Source organism: Triturus cristatus, chromosome 10, assembly GCF_964204655.1.
Source record: "Triturus cristatus chromosome 10, aTriCri1.1, whole genome shotgun sequence".
NCBI classification, from domain to species: Eukaryota; Metazoa; Chordata; class Amphibia; order Caudata; family Salamandridae; genus Triturus; species Triturus cristatus.
Genome location: NC_140593.1, coordinates 391966830 through 391988496, shown reverse-complemented (window position 1 = coordinate 391988496; position 21667 = coordinate 391966830). Strand labels below are relative to the sequence as shown.

At 40.4% G+C, this 21667-nt stretch overlaps 1 protein-coding gene across 1 annotated transcript in view; it reads right to left on the bottom strand.

Moving 5' to 3' along the window:
* The window catches only part of SPMIP4 (sperm microtubule inner protein 4), a 312584-nt gene that overhangs the window by 118904 nt on the left and 172013 nt on the right, over window positions 1-21667 (bottom strand). The window contains exons 5-7 of the mRNA XM_085631652.1: window positions 20549-20739; window positions 7027-7115; window positions 996-1170 (exon numbers count right to left, since the gene is read on the bottom strand). Of these exons, the coding sequence (XP_085487778.1) occupies window positions 996-1170; window positions 7027-7115; window positions 20549-20739 (455 nt within the window). The remainder of the gene's footprint in view (window positions 1-995; window positions 1171-7026; window positions 7116-20548; window positions 20740-21667) is intronic.

The following is a 21667-nucleotide window of genomic DNA, read 5'->3' as shown; positions in this document are numbered from 1 at the left end:
TCTCTGGCTTGGGCCGTAATCTCCGGCTTGGGCCGGATGAAGTGCAATCAATGTGCCAGAATGCAATTTTTTACAGAAAAGGAACATTAGGAATGTGTGATAAATGATGGAGGAGGTCATGAAAATCAGTTTGGGCATCACAGCCCAGAAAAGTTTACTCCTTTGCATCATGGTACAAGCAATCCACAATTTGCGCTTCCCTCTGTGTTGACTGCAATGTCAACCCTACAGTCAACACTAAGGGGAGAGGGGCGCTCTCCTTTGTGTTGACTGTAGTGCCGGAGAGTACGGCCCGGGTGTGGAGAGTACGGCTCAATCCGTTGATTCCGGCCCGACTGCGGATGTAAAGATAGGACTCATAAATTACCTCTGTGAATACCAAAAAGTCGTAAAGTTAGACTTTTGTCTCAGATTGCCTTTGTGAATCGGGCCAACAGAATGATAAAAGTACAGTTAAGTACCAGCAATAACAACTGTGAAAAATAATTTCTGTTATTTTTGTTTTTCCCCAACAGGCAACATTTGTGAAATACAGGCTTCGAAAGTGTCTTAGATTAAAAGCCATGAAACATATTTGCTACACATTACTGGCTGCCTGTTGGTTGGTTTTACTTCCATAGTGTGAATTTCAAATTTTGAATTCTCAAGTGCACTGGGGTCATCTTTTACATCATAGAAAGCATGACATAAATATTTGAAACAGGACGGGATCAGACCGACAGAACATTTTAAAGTTTATCAGAAAGATATATTTTATACACAATATTGCTATATTACTTGCAGAGACTAGGCAATGTATGTTGTGACTGTGCTCTGTATAAATGTTCTATAACTATATTATAGTTTAGGAGCCTCATTGAAGTGTTTTAAACCTGGTGTGTGTAAATTGATAAATGTGCAACAACAATCTCAATTTCTGCAACAAAGAAAAAAGTAAAGCATCATGTTGTGAGAGGGTCATTAAAAAGTGGAAACATTTCAAGTTGACATAATACCTGTAAAACTCTGGTTGTACGTTGTCAGCCACTGTGCTTTCTCCAAGTTTCTAAGGACATTCGCTGATCTCTGAGACAGTGTTTCTTCCCATGGTCTTAGTGTTGCATTTGGAAGCATTGTTTTTGGTGGTTTAGGATAATAAATTTGCTGATTTTCTTGGTCGAATTTGGGAATCTGCAACAAAAATACACAAATAAGAAATGATGAAGTATGAAATTGTGTTGGTACACATGTAATATGTTTTCTCACGTTTGGGCATGGCTCTTGATGAAAGAAAACATTTACATTGCTTGATATTAGCTCAATATTACGAACACACCTCAGTGCAAACCACGATAAGAACCTTCAAAAAATGTACAAACAGAAAAGTGGGGAAACAACAAATAAAGGGACAGTGTCAAGGCAAGTAAGGAAGCAAGATGTCTTCAATCTAAAGTGACGTCATTCTGGAGCCTAATCTCTCTTTAGGCCAAAGTACCCAATCGTATTTCTATTTAATTAGAGTACCCAGTTATATTTCTTGCACATGTAAATCAAACTCTAGTGTTCGGTAATCCAATTAAGATAGTAAATTCCATATTGCGAGGTTCGGGGCATGAATAGGTGTGTTGTAGGGGTCAAAGACGAGGTCCTGTAAAATTCATTGAATACCCACAGATTTTTAACTGATAGGGATGTACATCTGTAAATTTTTTAAATGGGGGCACACTACTTGTCATCACAGATTTGCTTCAAATGTAAATGGAAAGCAGCAAAAGTTGTTTCTGACATTCTGAGCCCCCACTTCAGTAAATCTGTCCTAGCGAGAGCACGTGGAGTTTCTGACAATTTGGGAATGGAGGTACTGGTGTCATGGAACACATGGCTGTCAGTAGGTGATTCCAGTGATTGAAGATGGGGAGAGAATTACTGCTATCAAGTAATATCTCGTTCACACAAGCACTGCCAGTAACTAGCTGATGTCATTTGAATGCTGAAAGTTGGAGGCTTAAAATGGATTAATGTTGGGGACAGATATGTTTGTTTAAAAATGCTGATAAATATAGTAAATAGTCATCTTATAGATAAAAGTGGTCAAACATCCTAACATGAGTTTGGATGCAGAGTTAAGAATTCTCTATAGTGTGTGTGTGGGTGTGTGTGGGGTGAGTGTATCTTGCAAAAAACAAGGGAAGTCCTCCAGTCAATTCAGTACATTAGAAGAGTCTTAACTAGATCCCACCATATTTTCAGTTTTTTTAGAATGCGCTTTGATAACTCAATGGATGTTCTATCAAAGTTTCAGGATGAAATGCAGAGAGAAACAAAGAAAGGTTGCTGGAATTCTGAGGAGCACTGCATCCAGTTGTGCTGGCTAGACATTACTTTACTTAGCTACAATTACATGGACCAGCACTAGCACTCATAAATGACAACTACAGAAGTCAATTTCACATCCAGTTCAAAGTAATAGTGAGGTGGGTAATGGTCAGGTTCCAAAGTCAGAGTAAGTGTGGTAAAAGTATAGGTAGGGAAACATTATATCAGAACATACAATCTGAAAAGACATAACTAATAGGCATAGGGCGCATTTCTGTTTACATTCTGGTGCTTAAAAGTTTCTTTCACTGGAAAATGTATAGTTATAGCAAGGAAAATAGTGTGCCTGCCAGAAGTATGTTCCCAATCCTCCACTTCATAAGTGTTAATAATAAGAAACTTTAGGGCAAAGGATGTTATGTTTTAAGAGAATGGCAATGTAGAATTACTATTCTTAGGATGGTGGTATGGGTAATAGGGTATAGGCGCCAAAGGTAATTACACACTATCAAAATCTGTGATTAGAGCTTCAAATTTTCAATGGTGCTGAAGGGATCGAGAGAACCACCTGCCTCCCTATTGTTTGTGGCCGAAGCCAAATAGGAACATAGTATACATTTCCCCAGCACACGTAATTCTAAAACATTTTCATTTCTGATGTTTTACACATATAAAAGAAAGCACATCAATTCAGGAAATCAGTCTCTTCTTATTTCTTATCCAAGTCGTTTAATGAGTATGATCTTTCCAAGCCAAAGCCAACACGTGTTTCGTCGCCTCAGTTTATATGTACATGCGACTTGTTCATGGCTAGGTAGGAAATAAATACATAAAAACCATAATTACTTATACATATGCATCCATTTGTATAATACAAATGTGCACCCAGGGAAAAGAAAACACCATTAAAAGTGTATGGGCCACGTCCTTGCACCTCCACAATCTGTGTATGTGCACATATATACTTTACATGATGTGACATATGTGTCCATAACATCTATGATGCACATGATTAAAATCAACATCTTTATGAAAACAAAAAACAAAAAACAGTGAACGTGACATCGTGAAATTATGTGAACGTATCTAGTTCTATATATAGAACTAAAAACAAGCCACCTATACATTATACAAATGGATGCATACGTATAAGTAATTATGGTTTTTATGTATTTATTTCCTACCTAGCCGTAAACAAGTCGCATGTACATATAAACTGAGGCGATGAAGCACGTGTTGGCTTTGGCTTGGAAAGATCATACTCATTAAACGACTTAGATAAGAAATAAGAAGAGACTGATTTCCTGACTTGATGTGCTTTCTTTTATATGTGTAAAACATCAGAAATGAAAATGAATTAAGTGTGCTGGGGAAATGTATACAATGTAGAATTACTGATCACTGTATTTTCACTTATTTCTCACCAGGGCACTTTGCCTAATGTGTTGAACAAAGAGCAACTGATTGTATCTAAGACTTTTTTTTCAATTGAAACATTCAGTTGCATGTCTGAGACGGGCAGTGTCCATGGTAATGACAAATACAGGTCTTAAATTTGTTGGATTTGCGTTTTTATTCTAAAGTTGCCTATTCACAAACTGCATTTTGGACTACATTTAGGTGCCGATTACGATCCGGTAAAAACCGGGTACGAACCGTCGGTCGGAACGTATTCTCCGTCCGACTCGTACTCGGTTGTAAAACATTACAAACATGGAATTACGATTCGCACGGAAACACCATTTCCGTACGAATCGTAAAAAACACCGACCGACGAAAATATGCATACGAATGTGATCCGGGAATGCTGCGACGTGACGTCGGGACGCTTCCAGGCAGCGTTTCACAACCCAGGAAGTACGATTCGAACCGACAGCAGTCCGGACGGCAATATTTTTACGGCACCCAAAAAGTGCCGGAAAAGCGAAGTACGGCGCGAAACGACCAGAGTAAGTGGCCCGGTAAGCGCCGTACCCCCCCCAGCCCCCACATGTACGCGCCGTACCCCCCCAACCCCCGCATGTACGTGCCGTACCCCCCCCAGCCCCCGCATGTACGCGCCGTACCCCCCCAGCCCCCGCATGTACGTGTCGAACCCCCCCGTGTATGTACACCCGAGTACGTGTCGAACCCCCCCGTGTATGTACACCCGAGTACGTGTCGAACCCCCCTGTGTATGTACACCCGAGTACGTGTCGAACTGTACGTGTCGAACCCCCCGTGTATGTACACCCGAGTACGTGTCGAACTGTACGCGTCGAACCCCCCCGTGTATGTACACCCGAGTACGTGTCGAACCCCCGCGTGTATGTACACCCGAGTACGTGTCGAACTGTACGTGTCGAACCCCCCCGTGTATGTACACCTGAGTACGTTCGAGTCGTACCCCCACGCGCTGGGGGTACGCACCGTACATACACGGGTGGGGGTACGACTCGAACGTACTCGGGTGTACATACACGGGGGGGTTCGACACGTACAGTTCGACATGTACTCGGGTGTACATACACGGGGGGGTTCGACACGTACTCGGGTGTACATACACGGGGGGGTTCGACAAGTACTCGGGTGTACATACACGGGGGGGTTCGACACCATACACGGGGGGGTTCGACACGTACATGCGGGGGCTGGGGGGGTACGGCACGTACATGGGGGGGCTGGGGGGGTACGGCGCGTACATGCAGAGGCTGGGGGGGGTACGGCGCGTACATGCGGGGGCTGGGGGGGTACGGCGCGTACATGCGGGGGCTGGGGGGGGGGTATGGCACATACCGGGCACCTGTTTGGACGTCTCCATGGTTGTTATAGGAGTTCGGTGCGGACGGTCTTTTAGCCATACGGTTGTACATTCGGACGCCCGGGACGGATCGTGATTCCCCGGTCGGACTTCGCTTTTCACGTTTGTACGGTAAATCGTCCGAGGACGTGTCGGACACTTTTTCCGACCCGAGGACGTGTGGGGAATTATTCCCAATGCGACTCGTATGGGCTTTTTACCATGCGAATCGTGATTGCCAGTTTGTACGGCACTTGTACGATTCGTACGGTAAAAAGACCGGATACGAGTCATACGGGAATTTTTTTTACCGGATCGTAATTGGCACCTTTGTAGTTCTAAAGTAGTAATCATCAAGTACTTCATAAAGCAATTCACAAACCTACACGTGGAGAGCTCTGTCTCCCCCTCTCCTATCTTTTCTTTGTGGAGATCTCTGCTCTGATTGCGGGGATCTCCACATATGTAAGCCTACCTTTTTGTAGTAAATGTGTAGGGACGGGAGAGTGGCTTGAACTTATGGAGTACTTATTACTAAATGGGAGGGGGTTTAAGGAGGACTACGGAGCGGTTACGGGAGGGACAGACTCCGACCCACATAAGAGTAAGCCGATTGCTATTCATTTACTATTGCTATTTATACAAAACTACTACAGCCAAAAGGTCCCAAAACAGTTATACATTTACCCCAGTGAAGACGTGGACTAAGTCTAGCATGATACATGGCCAGTCATTGGAACTGCAAAACCCTTCCACAGAAAACAGTAAAGACAGAGGCTTAATATAAAACCCTACAGGTAATAATGCTAAAAGAAATTATAATTTGTGAAAAATTATTAGCAATAACTTTACACTTGTAAATTTGACTCCAATCCCTGGTTTGAGGAGTGAAGAGATGTAAGTTACACTATGAGTAACTCTATACTCTGAAATGGTGAATAGCTGAAACTGGTAAAGTTTCTCCAAAATGTAACAGTAAAATTAAACATGAATCAATCTACATCTGTAACATTCCCATCATGAATAGGGTCCATAGTGTGTATTACTGCAGCCACGCCTCAAGAAAAAATGAGGATTGTGATGAACAATGTCTTGCTGTGATATAAAATAATAAATATTTTAAGCTGAAATGCTGAAGCATAAAATTGAACTTTAAAGTATGTTAGAATTTTTTTTACAAAAAACGTAAAACCTCTAATATACTGAAAAACACTAGAGCACGAAGTAAGAGAATTGTACAAACAGAATCTTGCAAAACAGGTATTTTACAGTAAAATATTTGTTTTACCAGTGGAACACAAGGAGTATATGGGACAGTGGATATGGCATAAGAAGTAAAAATCTGTTGTGCTGGAGGTTCTCTAGGTTTTTCTAAAGAGAGATTGAAGTGTTAAAATTGCTTGAAATGAGTGAGATGAGCCTGATATGGCATGTCCATGCCAACCCATTGCTTTTTTGTGCGTGCCTTGTTCTAGGTTGCCAGTGGTTTGCATTTGCATGACATTTTTTCTGCTTGTGTCGGGCTCCAGGACTGCAGAAGAACTTCGTTTACCTACTCCTATACACTTACATGCACCCAACACTGTATCATCTTCTGCTTTACTCCTACCTGATACATGAGCCTCTTCCTGGAAGCACAAACTATACACATTGTTTGAAGGCCGCTCAATTTAATTATTTCCCTGATTTGCATGTTTCCTAAAATTAGTCAGGGGCTGTTCCCTCAGATATGTGACTTGCCTGTTACCATCAAATCTAGTCACTTTGCTTCTTTCAATCTTCCTGTTTTCATTCAAAGTGGTCGGAGGAAAGGTTACTAGTCAGAGTAATGACCTTGTCCTATTAAACAACCTGGATTAGACAGATTATTAGCAGGTCATCTTCAAACAGATGAAGTAATATTGAATGTCTCTTTAATTTAAATACAATTTTCCTGGAAAGAAAATACTCACATGAAAGTATCCTTGTTGTCCGGGCCAATGTATGCTCTTCCGTTGAGAATCGAAAGGAATCTTGATAACTTCATGTCTATATGGGTTTCCTAAAATTATACAACAAAATATGCATTTGCTTTGACACGTAACTGTAGATACCTTCCTCAGATAATTAATAGATTGTACTAATATGCTCTCAGATAATTAATAGAATAAACTAATATGCAAATTAGGTGGTTAGTTTATTTTGTGAAGCAAATCAATATTCTCATTGTTTTCATGTGCTGTTTTTTTATATGCCGAAGTGTGTTCTGAAGTGCAACAACCCAGATGTTAATGTAGTTTCATGTGTTGACAGTTTTTTAATGCAATTTATGACATAAGGACTGTAGGAAAACATGCAAAACTATGGAAGAAAATTGATGATGGGCTATAAACATTGGATTATAACATTTACTTTCACTTGTCTACCTTTAAATTCACTATTATATATGTATAAAGAAAACCTTGCTGTACATTATAATATTGCAAGGCAGCATAGAGTTCTGGACCAGACAGAGAATGAGTTCCTACACAAGGTCATGGAGATCCATGGTGACTAACATGTCCTTATAATGTGTGTCAAGGGGACTTTATTCCTCATAATACATGGCCACACCATTATCTTTCCACAAACTGCTTAACCATTGATGAGTTGTTATTTTATGTGAAAGGCATAGGATGTTTGCAGACATGAATAAAAGTAGAATTTGTACATCAAAATTAAACACATCAAAGAGCAGTTAGATATTTGTTACAAAACAATGTTTAAATCAGTTTATTATAAGTCACAGTAAAAACAATATCATAGCTCAGAATGTGGAGAAACATGAAGGTAGAGTGTATCTTTGCTATTTCTACCTAATGGTGCAAACAAAATACAGATATACATAAATATCTTATTTCTGCTGATCAGTGTTTATCTAGAAAAATAGAGCAGAGAAAGAGAAAGCTAGATTTTGTTCTGCTATTTAAACTGCCACTTTAATTATGCTGCATGACCTGCCTGCAATCTGGCTGCTGGCTCTAACAGCAGGCATTGTGACATCATAACTCAACTGTAATTGCTTATTAAAGTTAAGCATCAACGTCATTTATTTAATTACAGGCATCTAGAGAAATCACAAGTCATCTGTAATAGGGAAATTAGAGCCAAGCTTTTATACAGGGATTGCAGGCTACCATGTTTTATACAGTGTGTGTACCTTTTGAAGTTTCTCAGTGCTGAAACAGTCTATGTCAATTTTCTTGTAGCTGAATTGAAATGGATAAGTGAGTTAGTGCATTGTTAGAGCAGGTCTTGTGTTTCTCTAAGACTGCCACACCTATCTTGTGTTTAATTTTTGATTACCACATAGACAGATGTTTTATGAAGCAGATGTCAATTTGTTTATGGAAGCATGCAAAGTTTTATTATAAGCATTCCATGTTACTTTTAAGAAGATATGAAGCTCAACCTTTTTATTCAAATACAAGACTCATCATTAGCCACACATATTCTTATTAATTCAAATGAAGAAACATAAAAACAAGAGGAACTTGCATCATTACATTACTGAAGCATGTTTGACTGAGACCATACAATCTTACATCTCATCACATCACCTGGGATAATACCACTCATGCTTATTAACTAGAACACTCCAAGTCAAGATCAAATTCACTTTAAAGTTAGTATGACTATTTAAAAACAATATAAAACATTTGCCTACTTTTACAGTCAAAAGAAACAGGTGTAAACTACTGGATGATTCTCACTACACAAGTATACAAATACTAAATGTAAATATTAAATTCAGTGACTAAATTAAACCAATAGCCTGAGTTAAATTATATAATCAATAGATTTGTCTTGTGCATGCACAGTCAAAATACATAAGACCAGCTCTGTGAATGCACTTCATCCACTACAATAGGCCATGTACACTTGTTCGCCGAAATGTAGTTTTAGGAAATGAAAAACTATATAAACACAACCTAAATTTAAAATGAATGCATTTTATCAAACTCTGTTAGCAAACGTAATTACAAATAACATGAAAAATTGCATTCAAATTTTCTGGTTGACAGAAAGAAGAAAACACAAAAATGTACAAGCAGTGGGTGAATATGCTCTGACACTGACACAATGTAGTAAGCCTTTTCATTCTTCAACAATTACATTCAACTACTTATTACCATATAGGTTCATCACATAAAATCTAACCCAAAAATTACCATTTACTATACATTCCCTGACATACATATCTTAATTGCTTTAATAATGTATTTGTATTTCCTATTGATAAGGGGTGATCATAACAAGGCAGAGAAGTTATACCATAGAAATTGAATAATTGCATCCTGCCCATATTACAGTTTATACATTTTCATCTGTTAGTTATATATTTACCTGACTACAATTGCCAACTAAATCGCCAGAGTATAATGTTTAATGTTCAGTCATCTCTCAGGATTAGCACAGACTAGTTATTTATTCTAAAGAATGTGCAAAACTATATTAAGAAATGTATTTTGTATAAATTGTATTTCTGGTTGTACCCACGCTATTACATATGTGCAACCTGTAACATTCTTCAAAATATTCAGAGACAAATTAGTCCGTGTTGTTGAGGAAGCAGGGTGCCTAGCTCAAATGGACAAAATTCTAATTACGATGCTCAATTTCTAGCTGCATTTCTACACTTTCCAAATGAAGTATGACTGGAAACATTTAGCTCTCAATTTAAATGAAAAATCTGATGGAAGCTAATGTAGCCAAAATGTAAAAAAATACAAAACCAAAGGCTCTGCATTTCATTTCCAGTACTTGGTTTGATATTATCCATTCAGGATATCAAAGGATTTGGGGTTCATCTGCAACTCTAGTCATATTTATTGATAGATGGGCTTCAGCATTCAAAGCATCTCATTTTTAGTGATACAGGATTATTTTGATTTTACATATTTTACATCTTATTTTCAAAACATTTTGAATGTTATGAGTTCTGTGGTAGAGTGTTTAGTTATGTCCCAAGAGTGGATTTATCCTAATGTTTTTAGAACAGATAAATAACATGCTACAAGATATTTAACTGCACTGTGGGAATATTTTAATCCTGTGAAAAAAGTATTAGGGTAATGGTTGGCCAGAATATTTCATGGGATACACACTGAAGGAGTAGATTGCAAAAATAGGTTGGCAAGAATTTTTTTTGCACAAGTTTCACCATTTTGAATAGGCATTACTGCTGTCTGAGTTAAGTCCAAAGTGGGCTCTTGGAGTTGGTGAAGTACATTCCCATATGAAGAACCTTCTGGCACATATGCCTTAAACCATGGTGAGATGTACATAAGCTGGTCATTTTTCTCTTGATTCAATTTCACTGAACTTAAGTAAACCACTATGCATTCTGTGTAGAGTGAACATTACCAGCAAAGTCAATTGGTTATTACCTATCTCCTGGTCCCTTCATCACCCATTCCCTTGAAGATCGAGTGTGAATATGCCTCTGCATCATGAACTGACTCAGGTATAATTTTGGTCCAGATCTATTGTCCCTGGAGAGTCCACTTGTTCCTTCCTTATGGGAATGACACCATGTTGTGAAAAAGGTTTACATGCTTGACATTAATACCACCATACGAGGTGCATTTTATTTGTCAATTCCTTAAGCCTCTGGTTGCATAACCCTCAGGTTGGTTGCATAAGACCCCTTAGCAGCGGGGAATCCAAGATGGAACTGGTGGCTACGTAGCAACAGCTAGAGGGAGGTGACAGAGGAGTAAGAAGAACACGAGCAAGCTGGGCACAAGAAACAGTCACTGCAACTCTGTTTACATGAGACAGCTGCTTTTTGAGGCCCCTCTCAACAAGAGTGAAATGAATAACTGTATGGGTGTGAATAGGAAACAAGAGGAAGCAGAATGAGAGAGCACCCCCACATGGATAAGACATGCAATGGGAATTGACTAGTGACACAAATATCCACATCAGTGGACTGCATGAGAAGAAAGAGGTCTAGTTCAAGCAATTAGGAGATTGGGAGAGAGGCACCAGCTAGAGCACTGGGTGGACCAGTGGTTGATATTAAGAAGGGAAATACTCCACTCTTTTCCCACTTCCACTGGGTTTAATTTGTCAGTCTAAAATATATATGTTTTAGATGCACACAAAATGCCTCCAGGGCAACAGCCAGAATTGCGGCAAAATTTCCAAACACTCTCACCAAAGATAAACTTATGGTAAATCTGACTGAAATCAAGTCTGACATAGGGAAATCAATAACAGATGACGTCACAAAATTAAGTGTTCACATTGACAGAGCAGGAGCCAAGATCAAAATTAAACCTCAACCCATGGACAAGAGATTGGAGATGGCTGAGAACCAGCTATGCAATGCAGCTGAGTCAGACCAATTAGTTACCCCCTTTGTCTGCCATTTTGAGTCACAAACTAAATGACTGCTGCTAAAATGTGAGGATATTGAAAATATTCCCGAACAGAACAATACTTGAAAAAAGAAACCAGAAGGAGGGAAAAGAAGGCAACAAAATGATTAGGAAGAACCAGTCTTTCAAGTGGGATAGATAGAGCTCACAAGGTGGCATACAAGAAGACACCACCAAAATTAACCCCAATCCAGAGGGCAGATTCGTAGTTGTTGTGGCAGAGTTTTAGAATACTCAGTATATATTCATAAACATATATGTCCTAAACACAAAACAAGAGGCGGTCCTAGAAAGAGGGTAGTAAGGGATCAGCAGGGAGCTGCCCCATTGTAGATGGAGATTTTGTTTAATTCAAAATTTGTATTGGTTATAAAAATGCACATAATACTGTATAACAAGGGAAGGAACAAAGTCGCACAATATGCATAGGTCTCATCATGTACATTATCTCCTGTTGAGTGAGTATAGTCACATTATCTGCTGCTGGTCCCTGTAGCAGTTGGTTCATATTTATTCTGATGCTACTCAAGAAGGTGAGGGACAGTGTGCAGCATTACAAAGGTGCCCCATGTTTGGGGCTGACCTCTGCCCTGTTTATCCAGGAATAAACAGGTAGACAGGTGCCTTCAAGGGATTTGTTTAGCAATTAATTTGTATAATTCCAACAATTAATGAAATGTAGGTTGATTAAATTCCTACAGTTATTATTTCTTAGCACGTTTTATATTCTTAAATAGGTTCAGTGTAACTGGAAAAAAGTTACAGATAATGCGAATGTATCACCACATATCAACCTAAGTACAATGAATGAATAAAAAGGAGGAGAAAGAAAAAGATAAAGTCAGGTGTATACATAAAACTTGAATTTATATTCACAATGGAAAAAGGGTACTTTAAATAGCAACAAATATTCATACAAAGGAAGGAAATAAAACAATTCTTCATGCCTTCACTTTCAAATTTGTCAAACACTTTTTCACCACAATAAAATAATTTTTCGATGGAAAACAGTGTGAGAGTCGACGTTTCGGTCTCTAAATTTTCTTTAACAAGACCATCCTCAGGACAATATTATTTAAAAGGTTGACCCCTTTATATCTTGACTCTAAGCCAAATCAATCAGTTGAGCCGATGGCTTCAATAATCCACAAGTGTTGTAATGTTAGTCTTAAAGGGCTTTTCGAGTCTTTAAGCAGTGGGCATTATTCCATTACATCGCAGTCAAAAAGTCAGGAGTTTAAACGGTTGTATAGACACCCACGAATTGATCTGTGGTCTATTCTCAGAGATTATGCTTCGCGTGCGGACATCTGTAACCTCATTAATTATGCATGAGGATTCTTAGAATCACAGCAGGATTACCATCATCTGCATAATAACTATGTATAATGATCATCCCTTCAGTCATCCTCGGTCGACATGACACAGCAAGGAAGAATCCCCTGAGGGCACTTTTTTTGGTATACATACACCACATCTTTGCCAGGGTAGGCAGAGGAGAAAGACTTCCATGCTGACACACTGATGCAAGACGCTGAGGATTCTTCACACAGACACTCCAGCACGCAGTGGTCTGACATCCCTTGCGGGTTGTCCATCTCGAGACCAAGACAGGGTCTTTCATTCTCTCACACTAGGGAATGGGGTTGGCTCTTTCCTATGGGAACTCTTGGCTATGCACCTACATACATGCTAGGTACACTTAGGTAAATCTAGTTAGGGTTGCATCGTAGGAGTACGCATTATTACTGTCATGTATTTATATTTATATGCTTGCAAATATTCATTGTTTTAGCACTATGATAGAAATGTACCATCCATTTACTTTGCTGGTGATTATATTGGTTTATATCTGTTTCTGTCTTATGGTTGTTTGAGCACACCTATTTTACACTAGAATGACTCTGGTTCAATAAATGCTAATTGGAAATGTCTCCACCGTTCATTCAGTGTATCTCTCTGAGACAAAGTGAGCACGAGTCACTGAGCAAAAAGTATTGTACTGTTTCCACAATCTCTAATGGGACAGGGTTGTCATGTTCAATAGTTACCAGGAACTATTCTCTCCTTGGTAAGAGGAGTTTACAGTGGCACTGTCAGCTAGCTTGTATATAGGCGGACATATCCGGTGGGGGTGTCTGGAATCATTCTGGACACCAATCCCAGAGTTTATGTTATCTAAATGTGCAAATCCTATATAGATTTATAGGACCTAAACGACAGCGCAAGTCAGTATCCTGCTGTGCGGATAGAAAAGTAAACAGCGGGGCCCATATGTTCTTTGGGCGAGAGTGCTCAGGCATCAATTCCTAGTAGGCCTCAAGTTGCTCTTGGCAGTATGCTGCATCCCTTAGCCAATGTTTAAGCAGGGGGGCATGCATTTGTCCCAGTGGATGGCAAACCTACACTTGGCCAGTAGGAGCAAGATGATGTTCAGCTTTCGGATCCCCGAGGAGATATACTTCACATATCCTAGTAAGGCTACCAGGGGTGTTTGCAGAGAACCATGTTCTGTTATCAGTGCAATGGTGTCAATACACATTTCCAGTAATGGCCAGTTACAGGGCATTCCCAAGCTAAATACAAGAAGGTGTCTGTTTCTGTACTGCATCACAAGCACCGTGCATCATTGGCAAGTCCCATCCTATGCACGTGGACTGGTGTTTGATATATCCTACAGAAGTATTTATTGTGTATTAGCCTGAGTCTAAGGTTTGGGGAGTGGGCCCATGACAGCAGTAGTACAATTTTTCCTCACTGAGCGGGTGTAATATGTCAGCAGTCCATGCAGATTGAGCATTCGGGACACAAATCAGGGTTTTGTCTTGCATCATGGAGTAGAGTCGATTGATAAGTTTATGTGGAGACATGTTTGCAATCAGCACCTCCAATGCGTGAAATGTCAGGGGAGCATCAGCAAAGGTATTGTGCATGGTTTGGAGGCGGTGCACATTTGGTGGTAGGTGAGCACGTATAGCGATGTGTGGTCAGGGTCATCAAGAATGAGTTGTGAGGTTATAAAATGACCCTCCAGGTAGAGGTCTTCAAAAGTATGGAGTTCTAGTCGTATAGATGTTGTCTGGTGCCTGTGTTGCTAACGGCAGGTATCATAGTGTGACTCACCAATGGTATGTTTTGGCGTACAAGCAGTCCAGCCCTGCCCAAAATCTCAGTCTTTCCCATGCCTAGGTCGTGTAAGCCACAGTTTCAAATTCAATGTGAGGTAATTTGGTGGGCAGGGATAGAGCAGCGCTCAGAGGGCATGGGGCTACTGCATCATGTTCAGGGGCAGTGCAAGGCTAAAAAAGTGTTTGGTTCAGCCAGAAGTGCACAGTAGTAATACAGGTCCATGTCAGGGCTGTATATTCCACCCCGTTCAAAGGGAAGGGTTATTGTTTCCTAGGCTACACAGGGCTGTTTTCCACCCCACATCAGGGTGAGCAGGTTGGATGCAAGGCATTTTCGTAAGTGGGTCATTAGAGGGATTGGAATATTGATATACAAGTACAGAAACTGTAGAAGCGTCACCATTTTGGCAGTGGCAATTATCCCTATGTTGCATAGTGGTAGCCTCATCCAGAATGACACACGGTCCTCCAGCAAAGTCATAAGTCTGCTGTAGTTGACTTTACAATGTTTGTCAAGGTCATTGCTGAGTCAGATGGAAAGGTAACTGACTGGTGCCATTGAAACTGTAGAAGAGGGTATCCAGACCCGAAGGGTTGTGATTCCGTGGTGAGCAGAAATACAATGGCTTTGGACCAATTAGTGGTTATTCTGGCATACCCACTAAAGTATATAATTTCCCGTCTATTATGGGTGATAGGAGGCAGCCCTGTGTGGTGCCCTTCGAAATTGAAAAAGGGGGAGTGATTGTGCCATTATGGCGCAGATGGGCCACGGGTTGTGTATAGAGTAATCTAATCAGGTGTAGTAAGCAGCCACTGATCCCAAAAAGGGCTAGAAGTTGTAAGAGATAGGGCCATTCCAAAGAATCGACTGCCTTAGTGGCATCAAACAGAAACACCACAGCACTAAGTTAAGGATTGACTGTGTGAAGGAGTGCAAATACGGTTCATAAGTTGTGTGCTGTCAAACTGCCCGGAACAAAGCTGGACTGATCAGGGTCCTGCAGCAGGCGGAGGAGGCAAGTGGCTATCAATTTAGCAAGAATATTATTGTCGACATTGATCATGGACAGTGGCCTATAGGAGCCTGATCGGTGCAGTGGTTTGTCAGGTTTCAGTATGGGGATAATGAATGCCTCACAGACCAAAGGTGGCAGTATACCATGAAGTAGCAACTCATCATACATTTCCAGGAGATGGGGAGCTAGAATTTGCATGTATTCTTTAGCGAAGGCTCAGTTAAATAGCCTGAGCCCAATGCTTTATCTCCAGACATACCCTGATGTCCTCTACTGTGAAGGGTGCATCTAGAAAGTGGCGGAGCTCAATATAATGCTAAAATAGATGTTATTTGCCAAGAAAGAAGGTCTGAGCTGTGTGGTCATGTGTCAGTGATGAAGTATATAGGTCAGTGTAAAATGTGACCATGTGCAGTGGATGGCGTTGAGGTCCTCGTAGGCTGCCTGCTGGTCATCCATAATGTGGTCGCTTGACCATGATTTATGAAGGAGTTTAGCAAGTGTTTTACCCACCCTGTACCCCTCCCTGTAGTGCTTAGCAATCGGCTCTTTGCGAAGGAAGTGCATTTCCCTCAAGGCTGCCTCTTTGTAGTCCTCTAGTTTGCACTTGACGTTAATGTGCATGGGTGGTCGGAATCAAAGTATTGGAGTTCTGGTGTACGGATATCCCGTTTTATGTGAGTAAGTAGCCTGCGCCAAGGCCTATAGCCCTCTGCCTGTGTGGCAATACATGCCCCGCAGACAACGATTTTAAATGCCTCCTCATAATGTGGAGATTGAGTCGACTGAGTGTCTGTTGCGTTCAAAGTATTCAATTATGGTAGTTCTGAATTTGGTTTGTAGGTGGAGATTTTAATATCATACGGAATCACACGCTAGACAGGATAGCTCACTATTCCTGGTATTCCAAAGCAATGTGTAAGAAGCTAAAAGTGTTGGCTTAATAAAGAGGGCCTGATAGATTTCTGGCATTATCTACACGCCGGAGACAAAGCCTATTTGCTTATTCAAATGCCCACAAATCATACACAAGAATTGGTGATGTCTTCCTCCCGAAATACCTCATAAACATTGCAAGCCACAAACATGGTGGAAGATTTGGTGCCAGATCACTCACACTTGGAGATACAGTTAGAGAAGGGTGACATAACCAAAAGCAGAAGGAAATGGTGGTTTCTCCTTGGCCCAATAAGGAGACATGTGCATACAGTTGAACTGGTACAGGTCATCTAAAACTAATTTGTAGGAAAAAAAACAAGATACATCACTCAATAACCACTGGGTCATGTTACAGCCACTTTCAGAGGACTAGCAATTGCCTTATCTACTAGAGCATGGAGAGCTGAATATAAGCTAGACATTAACTTGAGGCAGGATTTAGATGTGCTTGAGCATAAAAATAAACAAGCACCCTCAAGTGCACAAGATGGAGAATTAGAGATGCTGCAGGACGAAGTGTGGGTACTGAAAACAAACAGAAAATGCACTCCTTCACCTAAAATCAACCTTTTATGGAAAGGGCAGTAAAGTGGACAAATTATTGCTATTCAGGTTGGGAACCCAGAGAACTAAAGGGTATATCACAAAATGAAGAACCCCAGAGGGACACAGTCACTGACAAGCATGTGAAGAGGGATCATTTTGTCTCATTCTTTAGAAAGCTATAAGTACCTGAGCCAGCTCATAGAACAGATCCAGATGCCAATCCTCACCTCCCGATGGATGGAAAAACTGGATAAGCCAAATGAAGTACATAAGGTCTTGAATGCCATCAAATCAATGTGTCTTAACCCCTTCGGTGCTCATGACGGAACGGTTCCGTCATGAGCCACGGTTGAGCTGTGCTCATGACGGAACCGTTCCGTCATGACCACGCCCGCGCAAGATTCCGTCAGCACAGCGGCGGAATCTGCGCAGCATGGAAGGGGTTAAAAGGCTCCTGCCCCTAATGGACTCTTGTTTTATAAGTCATTTGTTCCACTTCTAATAAGTCAATCGACAAATCTCTTTAACTCACTGTGATCCCTAAACCAGGAAAGCCTTCCGAAGAGTGAAAATCCTACTTACCCAAAGGCATTAACATTTTACTGAAATACTCATGAAGGGAACAGATACGATTCTCCTGGCATTGATAGAGCCCTACCATGTGGGTTTTGTTTGAAATATAAAGGACCTAGACAAAATAGGGAAGGTAGCACACCAGATCAAGAAAATTAGAGAAATTCTGTCTTTCCCAGTAACTTGGGATGCGGGAAAAGAATTTGACAGGGTGAGTTGGGATATCCTATAAGTGGTGCTGGTTAAAGGGGCATGAGATGCTGGATTATGGCTATCGATAAAGCTCTGTAGTTGTGGATCAGGGTAGATAGGATTTGTTTGGATAAGATGCAGCTGGCTAAGGGGACAAGAGAGAACTGTCCTTTGTCACTTATTCTCTTCACCCTGGCAGCATTGATACACTTGATACTGAAATAAAAGTCCAATTTGGAAAGGAAAACATCAAATAAGCATGTTTGCAGATGACATGCTTCTTCTTTTCATGATCCTGAGACCCTACTGCCCACACTTCTGCTGAGCTTAGAAAAATTCAAAAATGACCTTGGACTTTAAAATAGATAAAGTCTGAGACCTTGAACATATAGTTACTAGTGGTGCGCATAACTGTTTAAATTTTCTCTAGCGTAATGACTGCAAAATTATTCACAATTATAAGCATTCTAGCATTATTGCTATTTTCTTAGTACAAAATGCACTCTTGTGTCCAAAATGGGTCCAAGGATGCATTTTGTGCTAAGAAAATAGTGCTGACTACTACACGACACAAACACCAGGAGCCAGCAGCCTCTTGCTCCCCCTTAGTTCATTGTTCCAGTGCTCCTGCGGCAGGATTGTTTCCAAAATTACTCTTAATTACTCAAGCTGTAGTTATTGAATCATTACAGTAATTTTGCATCACAAGAGTACTTTGGAATTACTGAAATTTACTCTTGCAGAATTAAAATTTTGCCCAGGCTTAATCGCTACAGTAGGAGATAGAAAATATCCTGAAAAGCCCTTTCCCAATACGATGGGGTAAGTCAACAATTATATATCTGGGGATTTCCCGCAATGATTCTGTGAAGGACTGGACTACAGTTAGCTGGCCATCTCTAAAAGCCCAGTTCAAGGCCAGTTTGCCCAATAGCCGATGTCTCCCTGTTTCTGGCTTGGGGGTATCAATGTTATGAAAATTAATATTGTATTGAACCTGATGTACCTATTCCAGACTCTTGCACCTTTAGTACAACTCACAGAGATAGAAGCCCTCCAGAGCTTTGTTCTAAACTTTATCTGGGCCAGAGAAAGAGCTAGATTTAACAAGAACATCTTAATGGCATTTAGAAATGAGGGCGGCCTTGCATGTCTAACCTTCTGAAATATTACTATGCAATAAAATTATGGATAATAATTGAATGATCAGCCAGAGAAAAAGAAAAGAGATGGCTCCATATCGCTCTACAGAGAGAGTCATGCCCACAAAATCTATATATCTCAAATATCACTACACCCCCCACTAGCGGTATTGGACAAAGTATTAGTTAATGGGGTCTCACTACTTTCCCCGCTCCTTTCATCCCGATCCCACCCATTCTCACCAGCTATGGAGGGAGAGCAATTTTAGAGATGGAAACTAAGGGAATGCCTAGTGAAAAGGAACCTGTGTGACAAGTGACAGGTCACTGGGCTACGTAACCCTGATATAAGGATGGGGCTACTAGACCGCTAGCTCCCTTTCAAAAATTCTTAGAAACATGTGATATGATGAAAGGCCTTATCTGGAGGTTACAGAGTATACTTAATGAATTCTGAGACCCAAAGAATGTGGTTACCAAACACAATAGGAGTCACAGTAGGAGAGGGAAATCTCTCACAAACTGTGGTAGCAGATATTGAATATTGTACAAACATTTCCAAAGTATTCAGCATTGTGAGGCAGAATATTATATATTCATGCACTAGTACCAAACCTTGAGTAGAGTGAACAAATGTATCCGACAGTGACAGACCTTTCCTGGAGGCGTGGGAAAGAGAAGGGTTCAGTTATCTCTGTGCTGCCTCATGTTTTCAATCACTCAAGTTGCTTGGACCCTACCTCTGGAATACACAGCATGCCAGACTATGCTCCATGACTTCTCTCACCACTTCCAAGAACTACTTTAGGGCTCACCGACTAAGGGATTCTTTCATTCGCGATTCCCATCATTGTTAGGCTGCCCTTCATGTAAATACATTGTTGACGAGTACATATAAATTAGGATCACCAATCTGTCTAGTTCTTTGAGTGCACCTATTCCATATCCACCAATCCCCATGCTTCCCCCTTGCAAACTTCGGTCTGCGTTTAGACGTACTGCTTCTGTTAGTGACCCTCTGTGCCAGGGTTCTGTTGCTATGTACATCATTTCTTGTCAAAATGCTAATTTCTGGTTTTAATTAATGAAATAGATCAATAAAAATACTTAATTTGTATGTGCTCTTTGTTATTCTCATGAAATTGATAAAATGGATCATGGGCTTCCGTTCATATAAGGGAGATAGTAAGCAGACAGCTGACAAACTAAGATTTTTTGTATTTATTTAACTCTATTATTAAATGCAGACGCAGCCATCAGAGATGTAAGCTGAAACAATGGCAGGTATATGTGAAGATTACATTTGCACACAAAGTAAAATAGTTGACAATGCAACCTTTAATAAGGAGGGTTGAGTATGTACTGTAGATGGTCAGCTGTAAACTTGCCAGCCATGGTGATGTTCAAAGACACTGAGTGTTACAAAGTGATTTTTTTTAACTCACAGCTGGGCAAGGCTTCATCAAACAGTGAAAATCACATACAAAGGCATATTTTGGTTCTAATGGGTTGAAAACTGGTTGTGCCTTACCTGCTGTTTTCCTTAGGACAATAGCATCGTAGCTAGAAGCGGGGGTGTGAGGATGAAGAGGCGGAGCACTGCTTGCTCGAACTCCAGTGTCTGTGTCATCGGGTGATCGATAGCTTGGGAACATGGCAAACTTGGAAATGTGGGACTGGTAAGGGTGTTCTCCTGGAAATCTCTGAAAGATCTGATGTATACTGATGAAAGAGGAAAAAGGCCAAAGGATCAGTTGCCACCTTTGCAGAGCAATATAAAAAAGTAATTCCTATTTTTGCAGATGTAGGTCTAGAAGTTCACATTTTACTTTAAGTTTAAATGAATTCTATTCTTCCCACATCTGTCTTTTGCCTTTCAAAAAGACACCTTATTGTAGCCCTTTACATTAACCTACCATAACATAAGGAATCCGTGGCTGTAAATTATTCGTAGACAAGGTTACCATAATGCTACGAAAAAGTGTGGGGAGGGATCAAAGCCGTTCTTTTCTCTTTGTGATCCCTCTGCCTATCCTTTTCACTTACCTTATTAGTTTAACGAGGTCTGGTTTTAAAGATGCAGTAGCAGAACATTGCCGAGTCTAAACCTAGGTATATTACCGATTAAACACTATCAACATTTGGAATGGAGATCAAATATGTTGCATACAGAATTAAAGTTTCAAAGATTTATGGGGCATATTACAGGGGCGTTACAATTATCGCCGCTTTAGCGGCAGAAAATTGCTGCTAAAGTGGCGATAATGGGCTTGATAATATGCCCTTGAGAATTCCAAAAGAAGCCCATGTTGTGGTGTCAACATGGGCTTCTATTGGAATTCTCACCGACATATCAAGCCCATTATCACCGCTTTAGCGGCAGTTTTCTGCCGCTAAAGCGGTGATAATTGTAACGCCGTGCTTGATAATATGCCCCTATAATCTTTGGGATTTACACAAAATGTGTATCTAAGTGTGTTTTTTAAGTTTATCCATAAAAATGTTAAAGTAAAAATATACGTATAATCCCCTGCAATAGAAATAAAAAAGCGAGGAAATGTAAATGTTAATGTGAATTGAGGCCTTAAATCAGAAGCATGCCAGAATTTGTCATAAAATCTTAAGAGGACGCCTTCAATGGTATTAACGA